At 52.7% G+C, this 26,490-nt stretch overlaps 3 protein-coding genes across 3 annotated transcripts; all 3 read right to left on the bottom strand.

Moving 5' to 3' along the window:
* Positions 1-360: 360 nt before the first annotated feature.
* LOC310881654 (protocadherin gamma-A10-like) lies at positions 361-14,340 on the bottom strand. Its single transcript, XM_083799165.1, has 2 exons — positions 5,659-14,340; positions 361-2,774 (listed from the first exon to the last, which is right to left on the bottom strand). The coding sequence occupies exons 1-2, from the start codon at positions 8,440-8,442 to the stop codon at positions 2,604-2,606; spliced, it is 2,955 nt and encodes a 984-aa protein (XP_083655291.1). The 5' UTR covers positions 8,443-14,340; the 3' UTR covers positions 361-2,603.
* Positions 14,059-16,798, bottom strand: LOC310881653 (protocadherin gamma-A2-like; the record flags this gene model as incomplete). Its single annotated transcript, XM_083799164.1, has 2 exons — positions 14,059-14,082; positions 14,357-16,798. The coding sequence occupies 2 exons, from the start codon at positions 16,796-16,798 to the stop codon at positions 14,059-14,061; spliced, it is 2,466 nt and encodes an 821-aa protein (XP_083655290.1).
* A 353-nt stretch (positions 16,799-17,151) lies between these two features.
* Positions 17,152-25,567, bottom strand: LOC310881523 (protocadherin gamma-A10-like). Its single transcript, XM_083798963.1, has one exon. The coding sequence runs from the start codon at positions 25,414-25,416 to the stop codon at positions 22,555-22,557; it is 2,862 nt and encodes a 953-aa protein (XP_083655089.1). The 5' UTR covers positions 25,417-25,567; the 3' UTR covers positions 17,152-22,554.
* Between the last annotated feature and the right edge of the window lie 923 nt (positions 25,568-26,490).

Here is a 26,490-nt window from a genome sequence, read left to right as displayed (position 1 = left end):
TCGAGGAAAAGATCCTATGCATTCTGGTCTTCAGGGCGTTCATGAGCAGAGTGAAGGTGAGGGGTTCTTCTCACTGTCTTCGTTCTAACATATGGCAGGTAGAACCATTCCTGTTAATTTGATCTCTGAATAGTTGTTACTCTCAACCCTGTGTTGCTGAAGTATCATGCCCTCCACGACTTTCAGAAATTATTCTTGCCTTCTGTGTGGACTGAAAGTTTCCTCAGCTTTTACACTATGTACATCCATGTAAATTCTTTGTTCAGTTGTAATTGGAAAATTGTTTTCATTCCAATGTCAACAACCTATATTAAACTGTTCCCCATGTAAGGGTGCAGCATCAAGGAACCAGCAGCTTCCCTCAGCTCTCTGAGCAGGTTGTGCACACATTCCACACCCCTGTTACTGAGCAAACCAGATGGGGCACTCACCACTAATCATTTTCCCCCACTATAAATGTAGTCTTGGAGGCCACAACAGCTGAAGACTTGGTCTTGCTTCTGTTCACTTAAATGAATTTCCAGAAAAATGCCTACCCATACACCAGAAGGAATCACCATGTCTTTCACTGTGAAGGTAGCAAAGACCCACTGTAAGAGCATAAATATGAAATTTATATTGTACAGGATCACAGGTGTGGGAGTTGTCAAGGTAATGTGTTGTGGAATGGACTTATAGCAGAACTGGTATGAGGTTAACATGGTTATGAGCATAGTGAAGTTCTCTTAGTTCTACTGCATGGCATGTAGATTTTTTTTTGCACTAAATCGACTTTGAAGTAATTACCACTCTTACCCATTATTGCAGGAGCAGTCTGCTCGACTAATTGGAAAGATTATTCTTGCCATCCTTCTTGAATGAAAATTTCCTTGGCTTTCCAACAGTTTGTGACTGTCTAAATGTAATGTTCAGTTGTAATTCAGGTTGTTGTTTCTATGTCAACAACTAATATGAAACAGTTCTCCTGGCTCCATCCCACAAGCCCAATGGAACCTCCCATGCACATCTCATAGCAACCCCATAGATGAGTTCCTAAACCAAAAATTCCCCCCCACACCCCCTCCTTCTGGGTGCAGCTTCAATAAACCAGTACCTCCCCTGAAGCCTCTGAGCAGAATGCAACCATTCCGCACCCTTGCTATAGAGAAAACTTGTCTGGGCACCTGATACTGATCAGTCTCCTGATATATAAATGCAGTCCTAGAGACCAGAACAGCTGGAGATTATGGTCTTACTTTCATTCACATAAATGCATTTCTAGCAAAATGCCTGATCATACACCAGGAAACCTTGTGGTATTTGGTGTGATGGTAATAAAACCCCATGAGAGATGACCACACAGGTGTACATGCAGGAAAGAGTAAGATGAGGGCACTCCCTGGGATCAGTTACAGCTGTACATAGTTGCTCTCAGGGCACATCTGCCCCCTCACTAGCTTTCTGCTCTTCTTTACCTTCACCTTCCTAACTTTTACAGCCTCCATCTGCACCCTTTCCCTTTCACCTGTGAGAACTGCCCTTCAGTCTTGGCTTCCTTCCTTTTCCCATCACAGCCTGCCCTCACTTAACCTCTATTTCTTCCCCTTCTCCAACCATTACTGCAGATTTCCTTAACATTGTACACCGTATGTGTACAATGAAAGCAAACCATTGACCAGCTAAGGACACAATGACCCAACAATTTTCCAGGCTCTAAGCCTGCCTCTTATGGCATCGATGGACAAATGAAGGGCGATGGATATCACCTACCTGGACTTGAGCAAAGCCTTTAATATGGTCCCTCACCACATTCTTCTCTCTCAATTGGAGAGGTATGGATTTGAAGGATGGACTGTTAGGTGGATAAAGAATTGGTTGGCTGGTCGCAGCCAAAGGGTTGTGGTCAATGGTCTGGGTGGAGGCTGGTCACAAGTGGTGTCCCTCAGGGGTCGGTCTTGGGACCAGTGCTCTTCAACATCTCTATCAATGACATAGATGACAGAATTGAGTGCACCCTCAGCAAGTTTGCAGATGACACCAAGCTGAGTGGTGCAGTTGAGACAGAAGTGGTCCCATGAGAACCTAATAAGGTCCAACAAGGCCAAGTGCAAGGAGTTGCACTTGGGCTGGGGCAATCCCAGGTATTTATACAGACTGGGAGAAGAAGAACTCGAGAGCAGCCCTGTGGAGGAGGACTTGGGAGTCCTGCTGGGCGAGAAGCGGGACATGAGCTGGCAGTGTGCGCTTGCAGCCCGGAAGGCAAACTATGTCTTTGGCTGCATTAAAAAAGGGGTGGCCAGCAGGGAGAAGGAGGTGATTGTCCCCCTCTACTCTGCTCTTGTGAGACCCCACCTGAAAAACTGCGTGCAGGCCTGGGGCCCCAGCACAAGAAGGATGTGGAGCTCTTGGAATGGGTCCAGGGAAGGGCCACTAAGATGATCAGAGCGCTGGAGCACCTCTCCTATGAAGAAATGTTGAGGGAACTGGGCTTGTTTAGCTTGGAGAAGGGAAGGCTCCAGGAAGACCTCATTGAGGCCCTCCAGGAGGGGGAACACCTGTTTACATGTGTTGATAGTGATAGGACAAGGGGGAATGGTTTTAAACTAAGACAGGGGAGATTTAGGTTAGATATTAGGAGGAAGTTTTTCACTTAGAGGGTGGTGAGGCACTGGAACAGGTTGCTCAGAGAGGTTGTGGATGCCCCATCCCCAGAGGCATTCAAGGCCAGGCTGGATGTGACTCTGGGCAGCTTGCTCTAGTGGTTGGCAACCCTGTCCAGAGCAGAGGCATTGAAACTAGATGATCTTTAAGGTCCTTTTCAACCCAGGTTATTCTATGATTCTATGATTCTCTCAGCCTCCTTTCCCTGCAATCACAGAATTACCTGCACCACGGATGCCATCCTACTTCTGGCCAAATATTACACAAGACAAGGGCATTCCATTTAGTGATATCTTAAATGCAAATACATTTATTAAAGTCTTCATCTTGACAGCTATAAACATTCAAATTGTGAATAGAAACTGCTCCCCCAGTCCAGCAATTCCAACAGATCTTCATATCTTTAAGGGTTCTCTGCCACACTGATGTGTGTGGCAGCTATTTGAAACATGGGGTCCTTAAGATTCTCTTTCAAGACCATCTCAGTCTACTAAAACACTGTGCAGGCCTCCTCATTGGCTATTAGAATTCACTATCATAATTTGCTGTTACTGAGAATAGCGAGTGCTGAATGGACGAATGGAAAGATATACCGTAACCTCTGGATATTCTAACATCGAAAAGAAAATTCCAGCTATTCCCTCACCAGAGCAAGGCCCATGAAAACATGGCATATTCCTCAACACAGCTATGCTGCTACTGATAACTCAACCTACATACCTAGACAGAAGACCAGGGAAAGATAAAAATCAGACAAGCAGCAAAAGGAAGCATTCACAGAGAAAGCGTGATAGAGAAACTCACTAGGAGGGCAACATGGTCTTCTCTGCATGCAAGAAAATTCCTCCCCAGAGCAGCAAGAAATGACTCAGGCATTAAGATAAAAGCAAAGCCCTGAAGTCTTCTTCTGGACTATACAACAGGGGACGTCATAGTAAGAAAATGTCATCAGCTCTCATCACTTTTTCCATGATGTGGCCTGCTGATCTTGAATGAAAATGAAACTTTAAATGTAAAGTCCATACTATGGGGCCTTTTCTCATGATAAGTCATGTGAGAAATTTGTTTCCCTTACAGACAAAAAATTGTCTCCAGATGGATGATAGGGAGATTAGGATTTCCTGCAATACAAACTTCACATTTTAAATGTAAAAGGCCTACTGAAAAATGGGAAAAGCCTAACCAGAAATGGGAAATATGAAGCACAACCTTCCTGAAAACAAAGGCCTGAGAATGGAATTACAACTAGGAAGAAACCCTACACCACAACACAGAATATGGATGGATTAATGAGGCTTTTCACAGGTATTAGAAGCCATTATACTCAGACATCACAGATCCACATACAGAGTTTCTGTGCAGAACATTTTAACACCAGAAGATAAGCATGGCCTTGCAAGACAGCAAAATCAGGATCAAATGGTGCAAAAATGCTGCAGGAATTGGAAAAATTATGAAATCAAACTTGCTACAGAAACAGGCATTCACAATGAAATCAAATCACTGCTCAAACAATATCTGTGCTGACACACCTTTCCAGATTCAGAACCAACCTCTCAACCTCATTTCTCTACATTCACAGCATTCATTTGCACCACTGTTGATAACCAGCCTCCAGCTGTATGAAGACCACTGTTAAGGGCTTATCACCCAGGGACATTTTAAGGAAGCATAACGATATCATAGCCTTTGAATGCACAGCAGTAAACTTTCAAGGTATGTATGGAAATGGCTTCCCCAGTCCAATAAATAATTACAGATCTTCAAGTCTTTTCAGGGTTCCCTACCATACTAAGGCTTAGTTTTGACATTGAAAACAAACAAGGCAAAAATGTGAAAACTGCAGGACTTGAAAAGGGCTTCACCCTCACACTTCAGACCCCATTGCTCAATCTCAACAACTACCTTGCAACACAAATTCAAGTGATAAAGCCACAACAAATTGGTTGCCAGAGCATATTCCTCCTAGCAAAGACTGATCCTTTCTTGAGAGGTCAATGCTCACACAATTCTCTTCCCTCCAGAAGTCTTTCACACACAGTACCTATGTGGCAATCTCAAACACAACTTTTATCATTCTCTTTCATGGCAAACAGTCAAACAGACATCCTGAAAAAAACTGTTGACCAGGCCATTATCCCTCCACATGCACAAGAACAGCAGCATGGATATTTCAACCAAAGTTAATGCAGAAAAGAAGACGTTGCTTAGGGTAGAGAGGAGAATTAGCCAATTGAAACATGGGGCCATTAAGATACTATTTGAAGAAGACCTGACAATACTGATCAAGCACACAGGATATTTGGATGCTACCTCTTAAACTCTTGATAAAATAAAGTGTACATTTACTCACACTAGTGAAAAACAAAAGGAAAACCAGCGTGATACATGTCTGGGGAAGAAATGAATAAGCACATTGGCAACAGAAAAAACAAACAAACAAACAAACAAAAAAAACAACACGCAAGGCTGGTTGTAGTAGAGTTGCATGAAAAAGCCCCCTCTTCTCTCCTGCCTTCCACACCAAGTGTAATGTTGGCAGTGGAACCTACACTTGACTCCCCTGAGCAAGGAACAGCCACACACAACCTGCTATCCAAAAAAGCTATGCCTTCCTCAGAAGCAAATCTACCTGCACAGGAATGAGAGCCGGGAGGTTTCAGAAAAGAAAAGAGAAATGAAGAACAAAAGGAAATCCTGCATGATACACGTCAGGGGAAGAAAAGAGCAACCACCTGGCAAGTGCGAGAAAAGCACAAGACCACCTGGAGTAGAGTTGCATGTGAAAATTCAGTCCCACTTCATGCCTTCTGCAGCAAATATACCGCCGGTAGCCGAGCCCGCGCTTGGCTCCCCTGACTGAGGGACAGCCACCAACAACCCTCTGCTCGATGAACCTGTGCCTTGCTCAGCAGCAAACCACCACGCCCGGGATGGAGAGCGGGAAGGGAAAGGCAAGGAGCAGGAAGGGATGCAAGCGCCGAGAGGGAGGGCGTCGGGGTGTCCGGAGCGACTCACCGGGAGGGCGTCGGGCTGTGAGCCGCGGGCGCCGGCAGCGTCTTCCCCGAGCAGCGGCGCGGCCTTGTCGGGCGGCGGCCGGGCCGGGAGGGTGTTGCAGCAGCTGTCGGCCGCCCAGCGCCGCTGGCTCTTGCGCGAGTCGGCGGTGAGCGACACCTCGTGCGAGTAGGAGTGCAGGAAGGCGCGGACGCCGTCGATGCCCACGAAGTGCGAGGCCGGGACGCCGCGCAAGGCGCCGCTGGCCGGCGGCAGCAGCTGCGAGCGGCGCCAGCGCCGCAGGCGCAGCGCCAGCAGCAGCAGCAGGAAGGCGAGGAAGAGGCAGGACACGGCCGCCACGGCCAGCACCAGCCAGCGCGTCAGGCTGCCGGCGGGCTCGGCCGGCGCCGCCGCGCTGCCCAGCTCCGAGAGCAGCTCGGCCACGCTCTCGGCCAGCACCACCGTCAGCGTGGCCGTGGCCGACAGCGCCGGCCGGCCCTGGTCCTTCACCACCACCACCAGGCTGTGCCTGGGCGCGTCGCGGGCCAGCGGCGAGCGCGCCGTGCGCACCTCGCCGCTGTGCAGCCCCACGCGGAAGAGCCCCGGCTCCGTCGCCTTGGCCAGCTCGTAGGACAGCCACGCGTTCTGCCCCGCGTCCGCGTCCACCGCCACCACCTTGGCCACCAGCGCGCCGGGCTCCGCCGAGCGCGGCGCCAGCTCCACGCCCGTCCAGCCCGCGCCCGGAGCCGACGCCGCCGCCGCCGCCGGCGGGTACAGCACCTGCGGCGCGTTGTCGTTCTCGTCCACGATCAGCAGCCGCACCGACACGTTGCTGCTCAGCGCCGGCGCGCCGCCGTCCTCCGCCCGCACCCACAGCCCCACCTCGCGCACCTCCTCGTAGTCGAACGAGCGCAGCGCGTACAGCGCGCCCGTCTCCGCCTGCACCGACACGTAGGACGACAGCGGCGCGCCCCGCACACGCCCCTCCGCCAGCCGGTACCGCACGCGCGCGTTCTGCCCCCAGTCCGCGTCCCACGCGCGCACCGTCAGCACCAGCGCGCCCTCGGCGTTGTTCTCGGCCAGACGGGCGCTGTAGCGCGCCTCCGCGAACACCGGCGCGTTGTCGTTCACGTCCAGCACGCGCAGCGCCAGCACCGCGCTGCTCCGCAGCGACGGCGACCCGCCGTCCGCCGCCCGCACCGTCACGTTGTACTCCGACACCTCCTCCCGGTCCAGCTCCCGCGCCGTCACCACGCTGTAGTAGCTGCCCACCGAGCTCCGCAGGCGGAACGGCACGTCGCCGACCAGCGAGCACCGCACCTCGCCGTTGGCGCCCGAGTCCCGGTCCTGCACGTGTAGCAGGGCCACCACCGTCCCCGACGGCGCATCCTCCGAGATCTCGCTCAGCGCCGACCGCACCGAAATCTCGGGCGCGTTGTCGTTCACGTCGATCACCGAGATCGAGACTGTAGCCGTGTCGAAAAGGCCGCCGCCGTCCCGTGACTGCACCTCCAGTTCATAGGAGTCGTCTTCCTCGAAGTCCAGACTCCTCACCAGCCTGATCGATCCCGTCTCGGGATCCAGGTGGAAAATTTCTGATGCCAGGTCCGTCGCTTTCTTAAGCGAGTATTTCACGTTCCCGTTGAGTCCCTCGTCGGCGTCGGTGGCCGTGAGTGTAAGCAGCGTGGAGCCAACGGGCACGTCCTCGGGCACGCGCACCGCGTACACCGCCTGGCTGAACACGGGCGCGTTGTCGTTGGCGTCCAGCACAGACACGCGGATGAGCGCCGTGCCCGTCCGAGACGGCTCGCCGCCGTCGCTCGCCATCAGCACCAGCTCGTGAAACGCCGCCTCCTCCCGGTCCAGCGCCTTGGCCAGCACCAGCTCGGGACGCTTCTCGCCGTCGGCTCCCGCCTGCACGGACAGCGAGAAGTGCTCGTCGCCGCTCAGCTCGTAGCTCTGCAGGGAATTCACTCCCACGTCCGGGTCGTGAGCCTCAGCCAGGGGAAAGCGCGACCCCAGCGCTGTAGACTCACTCATTTCCTCCTCCAGATGTACTTCCTTGAAGCTTGGCGCGTTGTCGTTAATGTCTGTGATTTCCACTTCGATCTCGTAAACTTTCATCTCGCCCTCCACGATCACCTCACAGCGCAGCACGCATTGCTCCATCAGCCGGCAAAGCTGCTCTCTGTCTAGCCTCTCCGCCGTCACCAGGTGGCCGCTGTTCGCATGCAGAGCGAAATACCGCGTCCTATCTGCCGACACCACTCGGGCGCCGCGGTCGCGGAGCGCCGCCAGCTGCAGCGCCAGGTCCTTGGCCACGTCGCCCACGAAAGAGCCCTTGGGCAGCTCCTCGGGCACCGAGTAGCGCAGCTGCCCCCACGCCGCCTCCCACGCCGCCACCAACACGCAGCACAGCAGCGCTCGCTGCCTCCGGCCCCAGCGCCCTTCTCTCGCCGCGCACATCTCCGCCACGGCCCTGCCGCCACCGGACGCCCGCCGACAGCTCCCCGCCGCCGCCCCGACTCTTCGCCTCCGACTCTGGCTCAGTCTCTCGCTCCCGCTTCGGTTCCCGTCCGCGGTTCCGGTCCCTCCGCCTCGCTGCAGCTCGGCTCCGCACCGCGGGGCCGCCCGCAGACCGCCCGGCCGCCGACACAGAGAGCGAGCGAGCGTGCAAGCGAGCCGGGAGCTGCTGCGGCGAGCGAGCCGGGCCGCAGCGGGCGGGGGTTGGCTGCAGCGCTCCGCTCCTTCCTCTCCTCCGTGGTGAACAGCGGCGCCCGCAGCCGCGGCCCGGCACTGCACGCACATCCCTGCTACTGAGCAATCCAGTCCCGGCACTCACCCCTGATCAGTTTGCCCAACTATAATTGCAGTCTTGGAGACCACAACACCTGAAGACCTGGTCTTGCTTCTGTTCACTTAAATCAATTTACAGAATAATTCCTTCTCATACACAAAAAGAAAACCCCATGCATTCACTATGAAGGTAGCAAAGACCTGGCCACACCAGTGTACATAGAGATGTAAGATGAGGGCAGATCTTGGCATCATTTATTAAACACTTCCCAGTACATTCATTTGTCAAAAAGCCAAAGTTAGACTAGGGAATGTCTCCAGCACTAAACATCAGTCATATTTTCCTGATTGTGTAATGCAGAATCAGTGGGTCACGCTCTACATAGTAAGCACTGAAATTTATGGCTAATTGATCTTATTGTGCATCCAGCACTATAGAATGCAGGACATCATACAGGTTGGCAGACCCTCTGTTTTCAGTCCTCCAGGAGATGAGAACATCCCGCAGGTAGCTGGCATTGGCCTGAAGTACTCCACACCAGTTTGTACCATATTCCTTTGTAGCCAGCATCCCACTGGAGGATCAGAGGTATTGGAGGTATGCAGTGCTTCAGGACCTCCTGCTATAACTTAAAAGCAGCAATGGGTAGGAAATCATGCCTATCTTCTCCACAGTTTCTTTCCTGCAAAGCAGTAGCATGGCTCTCTGTTTGTTGCTTTTATTGCTTGTTTGGTTGGTTGGTTTTTAATTTTTTGATTCTAGATTCTGGACTTGCTTTCCTTTCTTTTCAGTTGGGACCCTCCCTCATGGGAGACAAGCACACAGGCACAGACGCAGGTGTAAGACAACAACAGTACTTGGGATCAGTTACAGCTCTAGTTCAGCACTTCCAGAGGACACCACCCTTCTGCTCTTCTTTGTCTTCACTTCCATAAGTGGTGATGACTCCAGTTGCACCCTTTCTCTTCAGACACCTGCCCCACATAGGCACTTTTTTTGCCAAATACTTTATTCTCAGGGAAACACCATTGTCTCTAAGGACAGTGACACCGTGTTCAGAGCAGAAATGGCACAGGCCTTGGCACAAGATTTGAAGCCAAAGCATTCCCCATTCAAAGCCACATTGACCCAACTATTTTCCAAGCTCTAAGCCTGCCTCTTGGCCTCTGTACTCTGCACTCACAGACTTTAACTGCAACATGGACAACATCCTACTTCTTACCTTATGTTAGACAAGACAGGGGAATATAATTCACTGACTTTTTTTTGACACTATTTTTATTGAAAGAGAAATATATCAAAGTAATTCTCTCCACAGGAGGAAAAACATCCAAGGTCTGGAAGAAAATTGCTCCACCAGTCCCACAATTCTAACTGATCTTCCAGCCTTTTTAGGGTTCTCTGACACACTGACCCCCAGCTGAGACAGCAGCAGGAAATGAGGCAAAAATGGGAAAACAACACAAGGGAAGGATTTCACTGTCACTCTACAGATGTCCTTTTTTGATCTGCCCTAACCATTTCTACAATGAAATTCAAGGGATGCACCTGCAACACTCAGGACTATAAAGATATTGTGAGGCTGTGCAGGGAGAAAATTAGAAGGGCCAAAGCCCAACTGGAGCTCATTATGCCTAATGCTCTTAAAGACAGTAAACATGATTTTATAAATACATAAACAAGAAAAGGAGGACTAAAGAGAATCTCCATCCTTTAATGGATGTGAGGGGAAGCACAGTGACAAGAGATCAGCTCCTTAATGCCTTTTTGGCCTCAGTCTCTAGAAGCAAGACCAATTTTTCTCTGGGTACACCATCCCTGGACCACCTGGTCGATAGGCATGGGGAGCAGAATGAAACTGTCATAATTCATGAGGAAATGGTCACAAACCTGAAAAACTATTTAGACATATGCAAATGTATGGGATGAGAAGAGATCCACCTGAGGGTACTGAGGGAGTTGGTGGAAGTTCTAGCCAAGCCACTTTCCATCATTTATCAGCAGTCCTGTCTAACTAGTGAGGTGCAAGCAAACTGGTGGCAAGCAGTTGAAGGCTGGTCACTAGTGGTGTCCCCAGGGCTCAGAATCGGGGCCAGTTCTCTTCAGTATCTTTATCAAGATCTGGATGAGGGGATTGAGTGCACCCTCACTAAGTTTTCCGATGACACTAAGTTAGGTTAGACATGAGTGTTGATCTGCTCAAGGGAACGAAGGCTCTGCAGAGGGATCTGGATAGGGTCGACCGATGGGCCAAGGCCAGCAGTATGTGGTTCAACAAGGCTAAGTGACAGGTCCTGTACTTGGGTTCAAACAACCCCATGCAGCACTACAGGTTGGGGGAAGACTGCCTGGAAAGCTGCCTGCCTGAAAGGAACCTCTGAGGACTGATTGATAGATGACTGAATATGAACCAGCAATGTGCTCAGGTGTGCAAGAAAGCCAACAGTATCCTGACTTGTATCAGAAATATTCCGGCCAGCAGGGTTAGGTATGTGATTGTCCCTTTGTACTCATCTCTGGTGAGGCCACACCTCAAATACTGTCTTCACGTTTGAGCCCCTTGCTACAAGAAAGACATTGAGGTGCTAGAGCATGTCCGAAGAAGGATAAATGGAGCTCTTGAATAGTTTAGAGAAGTAGACTTACAAGGTGCATCTGAGGGACCTGGGGTTGTTAATCCTGGAAAAAGGGGACTCAGGGCAGACCTTATCATTCTCTACAATTACATTAAAGGGGGCTACAGCAAAGTGGGTATCGTCCTATTTTCCCAAGCACCAAGTGTTAAGATGAGCGGAAATAGGCTCAAGTTGCACCAGGGGAGGTTTAGGTTGGATATTAGGAAAAAATTATTCCCTCAAAGAGTTGTGAAGTACTCAAATAGGCTGCCCAGGGAAGTAGTTTAGTCACCATCCTTGGAGATCTTCAAAAAGTGTGTAGGTGTAGAGCTTAGTGACATGGGTTAATGGTGGACTTTGCATTGCTAGGGTAAAGGTTGGGCATACCATGTGTCTGCCAGCAAGGCCACTTCCAGCTCCATTTGTGAGAGGTCAGTGTTCAAAGGCTCCTTTTTACGCCAAGAGACCTTCACACATGAAGAATTCCCAGACTACTCCCAACTGTTATGATTGCCTTCCTTCTTCACGAAAGCCAAAAAGGACATACATCATTAAAGGATGAATCGCCCAGCACATTTATTCACAATATTCGCAAAAACTACACCATTGACACATCAGAAGACAATTTTTTTTCCACCACATTATCAGGATGTAATATAATTGCTGTGAAAAAAATAAAAGCTCAATAATGTTCCTCAGTCAAAACCTGATCAGCGCACAGACTTCAAAGTGCGTAAACCACAGATGTGTGTAGAATGAAATAACTAAAACAGAGAAAGGAGCATCTGTCCTTCTAAAGACCCTCACACAAGTTTCCCCTAACCTTATACCTCAAACCTTCCACAAATTCAATGCTTTTCTTTCACCCTCAGAATTTGCAAGCAAATTTCACCAAAGGACAAGTTCAACAGACCATTTCCCAATACCACAAACTGGCACAATCAAGGTATACCAAGAAGGGAGCTACATTTCTTTGCAACTTTCTAAAGACTACTAAAGAGATAAGGGAAAAGACAGAGAGAAGCTGCTCTCCAACAGAGACTGGGTCATTGTAAATATGTTTGTAAGGGAATGTCCCTCTCCTTTAAGAACATGCACTGCTCCACACAGACATGCCTCTCCTACTAAAATCGTATTTACATCCACTCCTCGGAAACAAACATGCATGAGAACACCCTCATATCTCCAGCCTTCTACACAAACTCCAACTCTGATGAAATACCCAGCTAGTGGCTTACATGAGCAAGGCCCATGAATACATAACACATTCCTCAAGACAGCTATGCTGCTATTGATAACTCAACCTACACAACTAGTCTAAAGATCAGGAAAAAAAAAAAAGACAAGAAGCAAAAGGAAGCGTTTAAAGAGAAAGCTTGGTAGAGAAACTCACTAGGAGGGCGGCATGGTCTTCTCTGCGTGCAAGAAAGTTCCTCCCCAGAGCAGCAAGAAATGACTTGATTCTTAAGCTGCATGCAAGGCTCTGAAGTCTTCTAGACTATACTGTAGGGGACATATTAAGAAAAGTTCATCAGCTCTTATCAGTTTTTCCATGATGTGGCCAGCTCATCTCCAATGAATATGAAACTGTAAATGTAAAGGCTGTACTATGGGGCCTTTTCTCATGACAAGTCTTGTGATCTTGTGGACGTATTCAGTTTCAGCTTCTGTTTTATTTCCCTTATACTCAAAAATTTGTCTCCAGTTGGCTGATAGGAACTTCTCAAGGGAGAGAAGGATTTGCTGCAATACTAATTTGGCATTTTCAAATGAAAAAGCCCTCTCAAAAATGGGAAATATGAAGCACAACCTTCCTGCAAACAAAGGCCTGAAAATGGAATTACAACTAAGGAAAATGCAGATATGGGTGGATTAAGGAGACTTTTCACAGGTAAAAAAAGCCATTATACTCAGACATCATAGCTCTACATACACAGTTTCTGTGCAGAACATTTTAGCATCAGAAGATTAGCATTCCCTTTCAGGACAGCAAAACCAGTATAAAATCATGCATAAATGCCGCAGTAATTGTCAAAATTATGACATCAAATGTAATAGATGCTACAGAAATTGGCATTCACAATGAAATCAAAGCAGTGCCAAAACAAATTAACTGCTGACACATCTATTTCCTAACTTCAGAACCATCCTCTTATCCTCAGTCCTCTACATTCACAGCATACAGTTGTGCCACTGTCAATAACCAACTCCTAATTGTATGTTAGCCACTGATAACGGCTTATCTGTAAGTGACATTTTAAGGAAACATAAGGATATCAAAGCCTTTCATCACACAGCAGTAATCTTTCAAAGTATATAAGAAAAGAGCTTGCCCAATCCAACAATTAATAACAGATCTCCAAGTCTTTTCAGGGTTCTCAGCCACACTGAGTACTACTTTGGACATCGACAGCAAACAAGACAAAAATACAAAAACTGCAGGACATGAAATGGACTTTACTCTTACTCTTCAAACCACATTTTATAACCTACTCAAATATTATGCAACACAAATTCAAGTGAGGAAGCCACAACAAAGCTGTTGCCATAGCATATGCTTCCTAGCAAAGCCTGATCCTTTCTTGAGAAGTCAATGCTCACACACTCCTCTTTTCTCCAACAGCCTTTCACAAACAGCATCTCTATGCAATTTCAACTGCAGATTTTATGAGTCCTGTTCATCTGTATAACAGCCAAACAGATGTCCTAAAAGGATCACTAGTAAACAAGGCCATTATCCCAACCCATGCACAAAAACAGCAGTATAGATCGACACTTAAAAGACATTTCAACCCATGTTAACACTGCAACAGAAAGGCTGCATAGATTGTAGAGGAGAGGCAGCCAAATCAAACACGAAACGATTAAGATTCTGCTTAAAGACAACCTCAGACTACTGATCAAGCACATGGGCTATTGGGATGATACATCTTAACCACCTGATACTCTCAAGTGTACATATACTCAGAATAGGTTAAAAAAAAAAAAAAAGGAAAACCGGCATGATACATGTCAGGGGATGAAATGAGCAACCATCTGGCATGGCGGAATGGCCCATATAGAGCACAACTGAAAACAAAAGACCGACTCATCTCATGCCTTCTTCACCAAAAGTAATGCTGGAAGCAAAGCCCGCGCTTGACTTCCCTGAGAGAGGGGCAGCCACCAACAACCCGCTGCGCACTGAAGCTGTGCCTTGCTCAGCAGCAAAACTCCCCGGCCGGGAAGGAGAGCGGGGAGGGAAAGGCAAGGAGCAGGAAGGAAGGCAAGCGCCGAGACGGAGGGCGTCGGGGTGTCCGGAGCGACTCACCGGGAGGGCGTCGGGCTGTGCGCCGCGGGCGCCGGCAACGTCGTCCCCGAGCAGCGGCGCGGCCTTGTCGGGCGGCGGCCGGGCCGGGAGGGTGTTGCAGCAGCTGTCGGCCGCCCAGCGCCGCTGGCTCTTGCGCGAGTCGGCGGTGAGCGACACCTCGTGCGAGTAGGAGTGCAGGAAGGCGCGGACGCCGTCGATGCCCACGAAGTGCGAGGCCGGGACGCCGCGCAAGGCGCCGCTGGCCGGCGGCAGCAGCTGCGAGCGGCGCCAGCGCCGCAGGCGCAGCGCCAGCAGCAGCAGCAGGAAGGCGAGGAAGAGGCAGGACACGGCCGCCACGGCCAGCACGAGCCAGCGCGTCAGGCTGCCGGCGGGCTCGGCCGGCGCCGCCGCGCTGCCCAGCTCCGAGAGCAGCTCGGCCACGCTCTCGGCCAGCACCACCGTCAGCGTGGCCGTGGCCGACAGCGCCGGCCGGCCCTGGTCCTTCACCACCACCACCAGGCTGTGCCTGGGCGCGTCGCGGGCCAGCGGCGAGCGCGCCGTGCGCACCTCGCCGCTGTGCAGCCCCACGCGGAAGAGCCCCGGCTCCGTCGCCTTGGCCAGCTCGTAGGACAGCCACGCGTTCTGCCCCGCGTCCGCGTCCACCGCCACCACCTTGGCCACCAGCGCGCCGGGCTCCGCCGAGCGCGGCGCCAGCTCCACGCCCGTCCAGCCCGCGCCCGGAGCCGCCGCCGCCGCCGCCGCCGGCGGGTACAGCACCTGCGGCGCGTTGTCGTTCTCGTCCACGATCAGCAGCCGCACCGACACGTTGCTGCTCAGCGCCGGCGCGCCGCCGTCCTCCGCCCGCACCCACAGCCCCACCTCGCGCACCTCCTCGTAGTCGAACGAGCGCAGCGCGTACAGCGCGCCCGTCTCCGCCTGCACCGACACGTAGGACGAGAGCGGCGCGCCCCGCACACGCCCCTCCGCCAGCCGGTACCGCACGCGCGCGTTCTGCCCCCAGTCCGCGTCCCACGCGCGCACCGTCAGCACCAGCGCGCCCTCGGCGTTGTTCTCGGACAGACGGGCGCTGTAGCGCGCCTCCGCGAACACCGGCGCGTTGTCGTTCACGTCCAGCACGCGCAGCGCCAGCACCGCGCTGCTCCAAAGCGACGGCGACCCGCCGTCCGCCGCCCGCACCGTCACGTTGTACTCCGACACCTCCTCCCGGTCCAGCTCCCGCGCCGTCACCACGCTGTAGTAATTGTCCAGCGCCCGCTCCAGGCGGAACGGCACGCTCTCCACGATGCTGCACCGCACCTCGCCGTTGGCGCCCGAGTCCCGGTCCTGCACGTGCAGCAGGGCCACCACCGTCCCCGACGGCGCATCCTCCGAGATCTCGCTCAGAGCCGACCGCACTGAAATCTCGGGCGCGTTGTCGTTCACGTCGATCACCGACATCGAGACTGTAGCCGTGTCGGAAAAGCCACCGCCGTCCTGTGCCTGAACCACCAGTTCGTAGGAGTCGCCTTCCTCGAAGTCCAGGCTCCTCACCAGCCTGATCGATCCCGTCTCAGGATCCAGGTCAAGTAACTTCGAAGCTTTCGTGGAAATTTCTTTAAATGAGTATTTCACATTCGCATTGATTCCCTCGTCGGCGTCAGTGGCCGTGAGGGTGAGGAGCGTGGAGCCAACGGCAACGTCCTCGGGCACACGCACCGCGTACACCGCCTGGCTGAACACGGGCGCGTTGTCGTTGGCGTCCAGCACAGACACGCGGATGCGCGCCGTGCCCGTCCGAGACGGCTCGCCGCCATCGCTCGCCATCAGCACCAGCTCGTGAAACGCCGCCTCCTCCCGGTCCAGCGCCTTGGCCAGTACCAGCTCGGGACGCTTCTCGCCGTCGGCTCCCGCCTGCACGGACAGCGAGAAGTGCTCGTCGCCGCTCAGCTCGTAGCTCTGTAGGGAATTCACTCCCACGTCCGGGTCGTGAGCCTTAGAGAGGGAAAACCGGGACCCGGGAGGTGTCATCTCGCTCATTCTCAGTTCCTTTTCAGCCACTCGGAAGCTTGGCGCGTTGTCGTTAATGTCGGTGATTTCCACTTCGATCCCGTAGACCTTCATCTCACCCTCCACGATCACCTCACAGCGCAGTAAGCATCGCTGCACGGCCTCGCACAGCTGCTCTCTATCTAGCCTCTCCGCCGTCACCAGGTGGCCGCTGTTCGCATGCAGAGCGAAATACCGCGTCCTATCTGCCGACACCACTCGGGCGCCGCGGTCGCGGAGCGCCGCCAGCTGCAGCGCCAGGTCCTTGGCCACGTCGCCCACGAAAGAGCCCTTGGGCAGCTCCTCGGGCACCGAGTAGCGCAGCTGCCCCCACGCCGCCTCCCACGCCGCCACCAACACGCAGCACAGCAGCGCTCGCTGCCTCCGGCCCCAGCGCCCTTCTCTCGCCGCGCACATCTCAGCCACGGCCCCGCCGCCACCGGACGCCCGCCGACAGCTCCCCGCCGCCGCCCCGGCTCTTCGCCTGCGGCTCCTGGTCAGACTCTCGCTCCGTCTCTCTCTCCGGCTTACGCTTCGACTCCGGCCCCGCGGTCGCCCGCTCTCGCTGGCCCCTCCGCCTCGCTGTAGCTCGGCTCCGCACCGCAGGGCCGCTCGCAGCCCGCCCGGCCGCTGAGACAGCCAGAGAGCGAGCCCGACTCTGCCGCTGCCGCGAGCGAGCGAGCCGGGCCGCAGCGGGCGGGGCTGGCTGCAGCGCTCCGCTCCTTCCTCTCCTCCGTGGTGAACAGCGGCGCCCGCAGCCGCCGCCCGGCACTGCACGCACGGCTCACACCGAGCGCCGCCGCCCTGCCTCTTCCGCGGAAACCTTCGGGCGCCGCGGACACGGCGCCAGGGCACATTCCCCTGCGATACGGCCCAAAGCCTGTGCAGTTGTTTCCGCTACACTTTCTCTTCTTCGAGGAAAAGATCCTATGCATTCTGGTCTTCAGGGCGGTCATGAGCAGACTGAAGGCAGAAGGTTTCTCTGTCTCCCTTCTTCTTCATGGCAAGTAGAATTATTCGTCTTAATTTGATCTCTAAATAGTTGTTAGTCTCAACCGTGTGTTGTAGATGTGCCATGTCCTCCAGCTGGGATTAGTTATGAAAGATGCTTAAGTACATTCATTTGCGAAAAATCCAAAGAAAGAGGAAGAGAATTTTCCAGCACTAAGTATCAACCATGTTTCCTTGGCTGTGTCATGCAGAATCAGTGGATCTCATTCTATACAGTAAGCATTCACATTCACATCTAATAGTTCTTATGGCACATCCAGCCCTATGCAATGCAGGACGTCAATCAGACTGGCAGGCCCTCTGTTGCCAGTACTCCTGGAGCTGAAAACATCCCACAGTGAGCTGGCATTGGCTAGAACCACTCCATGCTGTTTTGTACCATGTTCCTCTGTGTGGCCAGTGTTCCATTGGAGGATCACACATAATGGAGCTATGCAGTGCTTCAGGACCTTCTGCTATCACTTCAAGGCAGCACTGGGTAGGAAATCATGCCTGTGTTCTACAGAGGTACCTTCCAGCAATATAGTAAGTCATCTCTCCTTGTTATTTCTGACTATAGATATAAGGAATCAAAAAACTCTGACTGGACCATGGGAGGCAAACATTTCACAACTTTTGAGGACATGACTCTTACTTGAAAAGTCATCCCCAGAGAACTTGGAAGTCACTGACACCTCAAGCTGGATGATAAGCAATATGTTTGGACATTCAGAGGTATTGGCTGAAGGGACATACGAAGACGATTCTTATCCCCTTTGGGCCCATGGAGGAAAGGGTTACAGTGAAACAGGCACAGACCTTGGCACAGTGCAAGGAATCAAACGTTGCACAGACAAATGCCCAGTTGACTCTTCTGTCTTCCTCACTGGAAGCCAGACCTTTGTCATTCCTCTGCCTGAGCATCTCTTTCGTGGGCCAAGGAGCATCTGTACTTAAGTGACACAGAAACAATCCCTTGTCATCTGGGGAATCTCCTCTGATCTGTTCCTTCCCTTCCAAATGTGATCCTGGAGACTACAACAGTTGAAGATTCAGGTCTTATTTTCATTTCACTTAAAAGTATAAAAATATAACTATGCACACACTTGAAAGAAACCTGAATTGAGCTTGGTGGGAAGGGAACAAAGCCCCACAGGAGACAAACACATGCAGCCATAAGATGACAACAATACTCAGGATCAGTTACAGCTCTAGATCAGCTCTTCCAGGGGACATCTGCTCCATACTATCCTTCTGCTATTCTTTGTCTTCTCCTTCATAAATGGTCATGACTCCAGATGCACCCTTTCACCTCAGAGACCTCCACTACACAGGCACTTTTTGCCAAATATTTTATTCTCAGCGAAGCATCATTGCCTCTAAGGACAGGGACACCATGATCAGAGCATAAATGGTGCAGGCCTTGGCACCAGGTATGAAACCAAAGCATTCCCCATTCAAAGCCACATTGACCCAACTATTTTTCCGACTCTAAAACTGCTTCAGCCTGTGTACACGCAGTCACACACTTTATCTGCAACATGGACAACATCCTACTCCTCAGCATTGGTGAGATAAGAAAGAAAAGGGCATATAATTCTCTGACATTTTACTGAAAGAGAAATATATCAAAGTATTTCTCTCCAGAGTTGGAAACATTCAAAGTCTTTAAGGAAACTGCTTCCCAAGTCCCACAAGTCTAAAAAATCGAATGCATTCTGGTCTTCAGAGCAGAGTGAAGGCGGAGTGTTCCTCTGGCTGTCTTTGTTCTACCACATAGCAAGTAGAATTATATGTGTTAATTTGACCCCAAAGTAAATCTTAGTCTTATTATTTTTCAGAAGCACAACTGTTCCACGAAGTAAAGAGATTGTTCTTGCAGTCCTCCTTGAATGAAATCTCCCTTATCTTTGCAACACGTCACAATCATCTAAACCGAACATTGATTTATAATTTTTGTTGTCATTTCTAAATCAATAACCTATATGAAACACTTCCCCAGATACATCCCACACGGTATCGGAGATGAGTTCCAAAAGCAATTGCTTCCTCACTACTAGTGTGCAGAGAAGAGCTAGCAGCTCCCCTCAGCTCTCTGAACAGTTTGTGCTCCACATCCCTGTTACTGAGAAAACCAGTCTGGGCACTCACCAATGATCATTTTACCCCACTATAATGCAGTTTTGGACAAGAGAATAGCTGAAGATTCTTGTCTAAGTTGCATTCACTTAAATGGATTTCCAGCAATATAAGTACCCATTCACCAGAAGAAAACCCCATGGCATTCACTGTGAAGGTGCCCATGGGAGATGTGCATACCTGTGTACACACACGTGTAAGATGAGTCAGTACTTGAAATTGGTTTTCAGACACGTGCAAGTACATTCATTTGAGAAAAAGCCAAAGAAAAAGAAGGAAATATTTCCAACATCAAGCATCAATCTTATTTTCATGATTTTGTCATGCAGAATCTTTGGATCTCACTCTACACAGTAAGCATTCACATTCACATCTAATAGTTCTTGTTGCACATTAAGCCTTATGCAATGCAGGACATCATGCAGACAGGCAGACCTTGTGTTGCTAGTCTTCCTGGAGCTGAGAACATAGTTAGCATTGGCCAGAAGCACTCCACACCGCTGGTACCACATTCCTGTGTGTAGCCAATGTTCCACCCAAGGATCACACATAATAGTACGCAGTCCTTCAGGACCTCCTGCTATCACTTAAAGGCAGCAGTGGGTAGGAAATTGTGCCTGTCTTCTCCACAGTTTCCTTCCTGCAAAGCAGTAGCTCGTCTCACTCAGTTATTTCTGATTCTAAACTTAAGGAAACAAAAACCTTCAACTGACCTGCGTGACGCAAACATTTCACTATTTATGTGGACACAACTCTTCCTGGAGAAGTCATCTCCCAAAGCACTTCGAAGTCACTGACACTTCAAGCTGGATGATAAGCAATATGTTTGGACATCCAGAGGTATTAGTTTGAAGGCCTATGCAAAGAAGATCATTATCCTCTTTGGGAACGTGGAGGAAAGGGTCATAGTGAAACAGCCACAGACCTTGGCACCGTGCAAGGAATCAAAAGTCGCACAGCCATATGCCCAGCCGACTCTTTTGTCTTCCTTGCTGGAAGCCAGACTTTTGCCATTCCCCTGCCTGAACACCTCTTTCTTGGGCCAAGGAAAGAGTTTTCTTCGGTCATCTAAGACAAGCAGGGACTGGAGCATCTGTACTGAAGTGACACAGAAACAATTTCTGCCCTTCTTTGTCGTCTGGGCAGTCTCCCCTGATCTGTTCCTTCCCTTCCAAATGTCATCTTGGTGACTGCAACAGTTGAAGATTTGAATCTTGCTTTCACTTCACCTCAATTTTAAACAAAATACCTCCTCATGTATCTGAAGAAAATCTGAATGGAATTTGCTGGGAAAGGAACAAAACTCCATGGGAGACAAGAACATAAGTGGACATTGCAGGCATAAGATGATGACAATACTTGGGATCAGTTACAGCTCTAGATCAGTGCTTCCAGGGCACAGCTGCTCCCACATCACCCTTCTGCTCTTCTTTGCCTTCACCTTCATACATGGTGGTGACTCTAGATGCACCCTTTCATCTCAAAGACCTTCCCTACACTTTACATAGGCCGAATATTTTATTCTCAACGAAGCATCGTTGCCTCTAAGGACAGGGACACCATGATCAGAGCAGAAATGTTGCAGGCCTTGGCACAAGATTTGAAACCAAAGCATTCCCCATTCAAAGCCACAATGACCCAACAATTTTCCCAATTCTAAACCTGCTTCAGCCTGTGTATTTTGCAGTCACACACTTTATCTGCACCATGGACAACATCATAGTCCTTGACATATGTCACACAAGAAAGAACAGGGCATACCATTCACTGACATTTTATTGAAAGAGAAATACATCAAATTAATTCCCTCCACAGTTGGAAACATTCAAGGTCTTTAAGAAAACTGCTTCCATAGTCCTACAATTTCTAATGTATCTTCCAGTCAAGATACTCTGCCACACTGAAGCACACTTGAGACTGCAGCAGCAAACGAGGCAAAAATGTGAATTGAGGGAACTACAGGCATGTCAATCTGACCTCAGTGCCAGGGAAGCTCATGGAGCAGATTAACTTGAGTGCCATCATGTGGCACTTGAAGGGCAACCAGGTGATCAGGCCCAGTCAGCATGAGTTTATCAAAAGCAGATCCTCCTTGATAAACATGATCTCCTTCTATGACAAGGTGACATGACAGCGGATGAGGGAAAGGCTTAGGAGCTTATCTACCTTGACTTTAGTAACGCTTTTCATCACTCTTTCGCACAGCATTCTCCTGCAGAAACTGGCTCCTCAAGGCTTGGACAGGTGTACACTTCGTTGACTTAGAAGCTGGCTGGGTGGCCAGGCACAAAGAGTCATGGTGAATTGGCATTCGCAATGAAATCAAACCACTGCCCAAACAGTATCACTGCTGACACACCTATTTTCCAACTTCAGAACACACCTCTCACACTCATTCCTCTACAATCACAGCATTCAGTTGCACCACTCTCAATAAACAACTTCTAGCTGTATGTTGGCCACTGATAAGGGCTTATCATTCCGGGGCATTTTAGGGAAACATAAGGATATCAAAGACTTTCACCTCAGAGCAGTAAACTTTCAAGGTATGTATGCGAACAGCTTCTCCAGTTCAACAATTAGTAACAGATCTTCCAGTCTTTTAATGGTTCTCTGCCACACTGAGGCCTACTTTTGACATTGACAACAAACAAGGCAAAAATGCAAAAACTGCACGACAAGAAAAGAACTTCACTCCCAGTCTTGACACTCCATTCCTAAATCTAAACAAATATTATACGACACAAGTTGAAGCAATGAAGCCATGATACAACGGTTGCAATGGCATGTGCTTGCTAGTAAAGTCTCTTCAGTTCTGATGAAGTCAATGCTCAAACACTCCTCTTTCCTCCAAAACCCTTTCGCACACAGCACACCATGAATAGAACATTTAGGATTGTCTTTCTGATATTCATTACAGGAAAACAGACATTTCTGTCCTCAGAAGATCTTCATGCAGTAAAAGATACACTGGGGAGAGCATAGAGGAGAAGCAGACAAATGAAAGATGGTCACATTAAGACACTTTTTAAGACAGCCTCACACTACGGATCAAGCATATGGGCTATCAGGATGATGTACCCTAACCACCTGATAATCTCAAGTGTACATATACTCAGAACAGGTAAAAACAAAAGGAAAACCTGCATGATACATGTCAGGGGATGAAAGGAGCAACGACCTGGCAGGGGAAAAAACGTTAGAAGTCCATCTAGAGCAAAGTTGCAGGTGGAAACCATCTCTCGTCCCCTGCCTTCCACGCCAAGTGTAACACTGGCAGCAGAGCCTGAGCGTAGCTTCCCTGAGCCAGAGCCAGTCACCCACAACCCAATACCCAACGAAGCTGTGCCTTGCTCAGCAGCAAAACTCCCCGGCCGGGAAGGAGAGCGGGGACAGAAAGGAAAGGAGCACGAAGGGAGGCAAGCGCCGAGAGGGAGGGCGTCGGGGTGTCCGGAGCGACTCACCGGGAGGGCGTCGGGCTGTGAGCCGCGGGCGCCGGCAACGTCTTCCCCGAGCAGCGGCGCGGCCTTGTCGGGCGGCGGCCGGGCCGGGAGGGTGTTGCAGCAGCTGTCGGCCGCCCAGCGCCGCTGGCTCTTGCGCGAGTCGGCGGTGAGCGACACCTCGTGCGAGTAGGAGTGCAGGAAGGCGCGGACGCCGTCGATGCCCACGAAGTGCGAGGCCGGGACGCCGCGCAAGGCGCCGCTGGCCGGCGGCAGCAGCTGCGAGCGGCGCCAGCGCCGCAGGCGCAGCGCCAGCAGCAGCAGCAGGAAGGCGAGGAAGAGGCAGGACACGGCCGCCACGGCCAGCACCAGCCAGCGCGTCAGGCTGCCGGCGGGCTCGGCCGGCGCCGCCGCGCTGCCCAGCTCCGAGAGCAGCTCGGCCACGCTCTCGGCCAGCACCACCGTCAGCGTGGCCGTGGCCGACAGCGCCGGCCGGCCCTGGTCCTTCACCACCACCACCAGGCTGTGCCTGGGCGCGTCGCGGGCCAGCGGCGAGCGCGCCGTGCGCACCTCGCCGCTGTGCAGCCCCACGCGGAAGAGCCCCGGCTCCGTCGCCTTGGCCAGCTCGTAGGACAGCCACGCGTTCTGCCCCGCGTCCGCGTCCACCGCCACCACCTTGGCCACCAGCGCGCCGGGCTCCGCCGAGCGCGGCGCCAGCTCCACGCCCGTCCAGCCCGCGCCCGGAGCCGCCGCCGCCGCCGCCGCCGGCGGGTACAGCACCTGCGGCGCGTTGTCGTTCTCGTCCACGATCAGCAGCCGCACCGACACGTTGCTGCTCAGCGCCGGCGCGCCGCCGTCCTCCGCCCGCACCCACAGCCCCACCTCGCGCACCTCCTCGTAGTCGAACGAGCGCAGCGCGTACAGCGCGCCCGTCTCCGCCTGCACCGACACGTAGGACGAGAGCGGCGCGCCCCGCACACGCCCCTCCGCCAGCCGGTACCGCACGCGCGCGTTCTGCCCCCAGTCCGCGTCCCACGCGCGCACCGTCAGCACCAGCGCGCCCTCGGCGTTGTTCTCGGCCAGACGGGCGCTGTAGCGCGCCTCCGCGAACACCGGCGCGTTGTCGTTCACGTCCAGCACGCGCAGCGCCAGCACCGCGCTGCTCCGCAGCGACGGCGACCCGCCGTCCGCCGCCCGCACCGTCACGTTGTACTCCGACACCTCCTCCCGGTCCAGCTCCCGCGCCGTCACCACGCTGTAGTAGCTGCCCACCGAGCTCCGCAGGCGGAACGGCACGTCCCCGACCAGCGAGCACCGCACCTCGCCGTTGGCGCCCGAGTCCCGGTCCTGCACGTGCAGCAGGGCCACCACCGTCCCCGACGGCGCATCCTCGGAGATCTCGCTCAGCGCCGACCGCACCGAAATTTCGGGCGCGTTGTCGTTCACGTCGATCACTGAGATCGCCACCTTTGCCGTGTCGAAAAGCTCCCCGCCGTCCTGTGCCTGAACCCCAAGTTCATAGGAGTCGCCTTCCTCGAAGTCCAGGCTCCTCACCAGCCTGATCGATCCCGTCTCGGAATCCAGGTGGAAGATTTCTGATGCCAGGTCCGTCGCCTTTTTAAGCGAGTATTTCACGTTCCCGTTGAGTCCCTCGTCGGCGTCGGTGGCCGTGAGGGTGAGGAGCGTGGAGCCAACGGGCACGTCCTCGGGCACGCGCACCGCGTACACCGCCTGGCTGAACACGGGCGCGTTGTCGTTGGCGTCCAACACAGACACGCGGATGCGCGCCGTGCCCGTCCGCGCAGGCTCGCCGCCGTCGCTCGCCATCAGCACCAGCTCGTGAAACGCCGCCTCCTCCCGGTCCAGCGCCTTGGCCAGTACCAGCTCGGGACGCTTCTCGCCGTCGGCTCCCGCCTGCACGGACAGCGAGAAGTGCTCGTCGCCGCTCAGCTCGTAGCTCTGCAGGGAATTCATTCCCATGTCCGGGTCACGGGCCTCAGCCAGGGGAAAGCGCGACCCGAGTGCTGTAAACTCGCTCATTCTCATTTCCATTTCGGACTCTCGGAAGCTGGGAGCGTTGTCGTTAATGTCTGTGATTTCCACTTCGATCTCGTAAATTTTCATCTCGCCTTCCACGATCACCTCGCAGCGCAGTACGCATCGCTCCACCAGCCGGCACAGCTGCTCTCGGTCTAGCCTCTCCGCTGTCACCAGGTGGCCGCTGTTCGCATGCAGAGCGAAATACCGCGTCCTATCTGCCGACACCACTCGGGCGCCGCGGTCGCGGAGCGCCGCCGGTTGCAGCGCCAGGTCCTTGGCCACGTCGCCCACGAAAGAGCCCTTGGGCAGCTCCTCGGGCACCGAGTAGCGCAGCTGCCCCCACGCCGCCTCCCACGCCGCCACCAACACGCAGCACAGCAGCGCTCGCTGCCTCCGGCCCCAGCGCCCTTCTCTCGCCGCGCACATATCCGCCAACAGCTCCCCGCCACTTCCCCGGCTCTTCTCCTTCGGCTCCGGATCAGACTGTCGCTCTGGCTCCCTCACCAGCTCCCGATTCGTCTCCCTTCTCCGGCTCCAGCCCCGCCGCCGGCGGCTCTCGCTGGCCCCTCAGCCTCGCTGTAGCTCGGCTCCGCGGGGCCGCTCGTAGCCCTCCCGGCCGCTGAGACAGCCAGCGAGCGAGCCTGACTCTGCAGCTGCCGCGAGCGAGCGAGCCGGGCCGCAGCGGGCGGGGCTGGCTGCAGCGCTCCGCTCCTTCCTCTCCTCCGTGGTGAACAGCGGCGCCCGCAGCCGCCGCCCGGCACTGCACGCACGGCTCACACCGAGCGCCGCCGCCCTGCCTCTTCCGCGGAAACCTTCGGGTGCTGTGGACACGGCGCCAGGGCACATTCCCCTGCGACACGGCCCAGAGTCGGTGCGTTTGTCTACGCAACTCTTTCTCTTCTTCGAGGAAAAGATCGAATGCATTCTGGTCTTCAGGGCGTTCATGAGCAGAGTGAAGGTGAGGGGTTCCTCTCACTGTCTTCGTTCTAACATATGGCAGGTAGAACCATTCCTGTTAATTTGATCTCTGAATAGTTGTTACTCTCAACCCTGTGTTGCTGAAGTATCATGCCCTCCACGACTTTCAGAAATTATTCTTGCCTTCTGTGTGGACTGAAAGTTTCCTCAGCTTTTACACTATGTACGTCCATGTAAATTCTTTGTTCAGTTGTAATTTGAAAATTGTTTTAATTCCAATGTCAACAACCTATATTAAACTGTTCCCCATGTAAGGGTGCTGCATCAAGGAACCAGCAGCTTCCCTCAGCTCTCTGAGCAGGTTGTGCACACATTCCACACCCCTGTTACTGAGCAAACCAGATGGGGCACTCACCACTAATCATTTTCCCCCACTATAAATGTAGTCTTGGAGGCCACAACAGCTGAAGACTTGGTCTTGCTTCTGTTCACTTAAATGAATTTCCAGAAAAATGCCTACCCATACACCAGAAGGAATCACCATGTCTTTCACTGTGAAGGTAGCAAAGACCCACTGTAAGA

The sequence above is a fragment of the Anser anser genome (assembly GCF_964211835.1).
Source record: "Anser anser genome assembly, chromosome: 14".
Taxonomy (NCBI): domain Eukaryota; kingdom Metazoa; phylum Chordata; class Aves; order Anseriformes; family Anatidae; genus Anser; species Anser anser.
This window is presented reverse-complemented; position numbering and strand designations above follow the sequence as displayed.

Excerpts from the sequence above, each read along its gene's own strand:
- LOC310881654 (XM_083799165.1), bottom strand. The coding sequence starts at position 8,442 with ATGTGCGTGCAGTGCCGGGCCGCGGCTGCGGGCGCCGCTGTTCACCAC. Across the intron at positions 2,775-5,658 it reads CACAGCCCGACGCCCTCCCG|TTTCAATGCCTCTGCTCTGG; the intron begins GTGAGTCGCTCC and ends AAGATCATCTAG.
- LOC310881523 (XM_083798963.1), bottom strand. The coding sequence starts at position 25,416 with ATGTGCGCGGCGAGAGAAGGGCGCTGGGGCCGGAGGCAGCGAGCGCTG.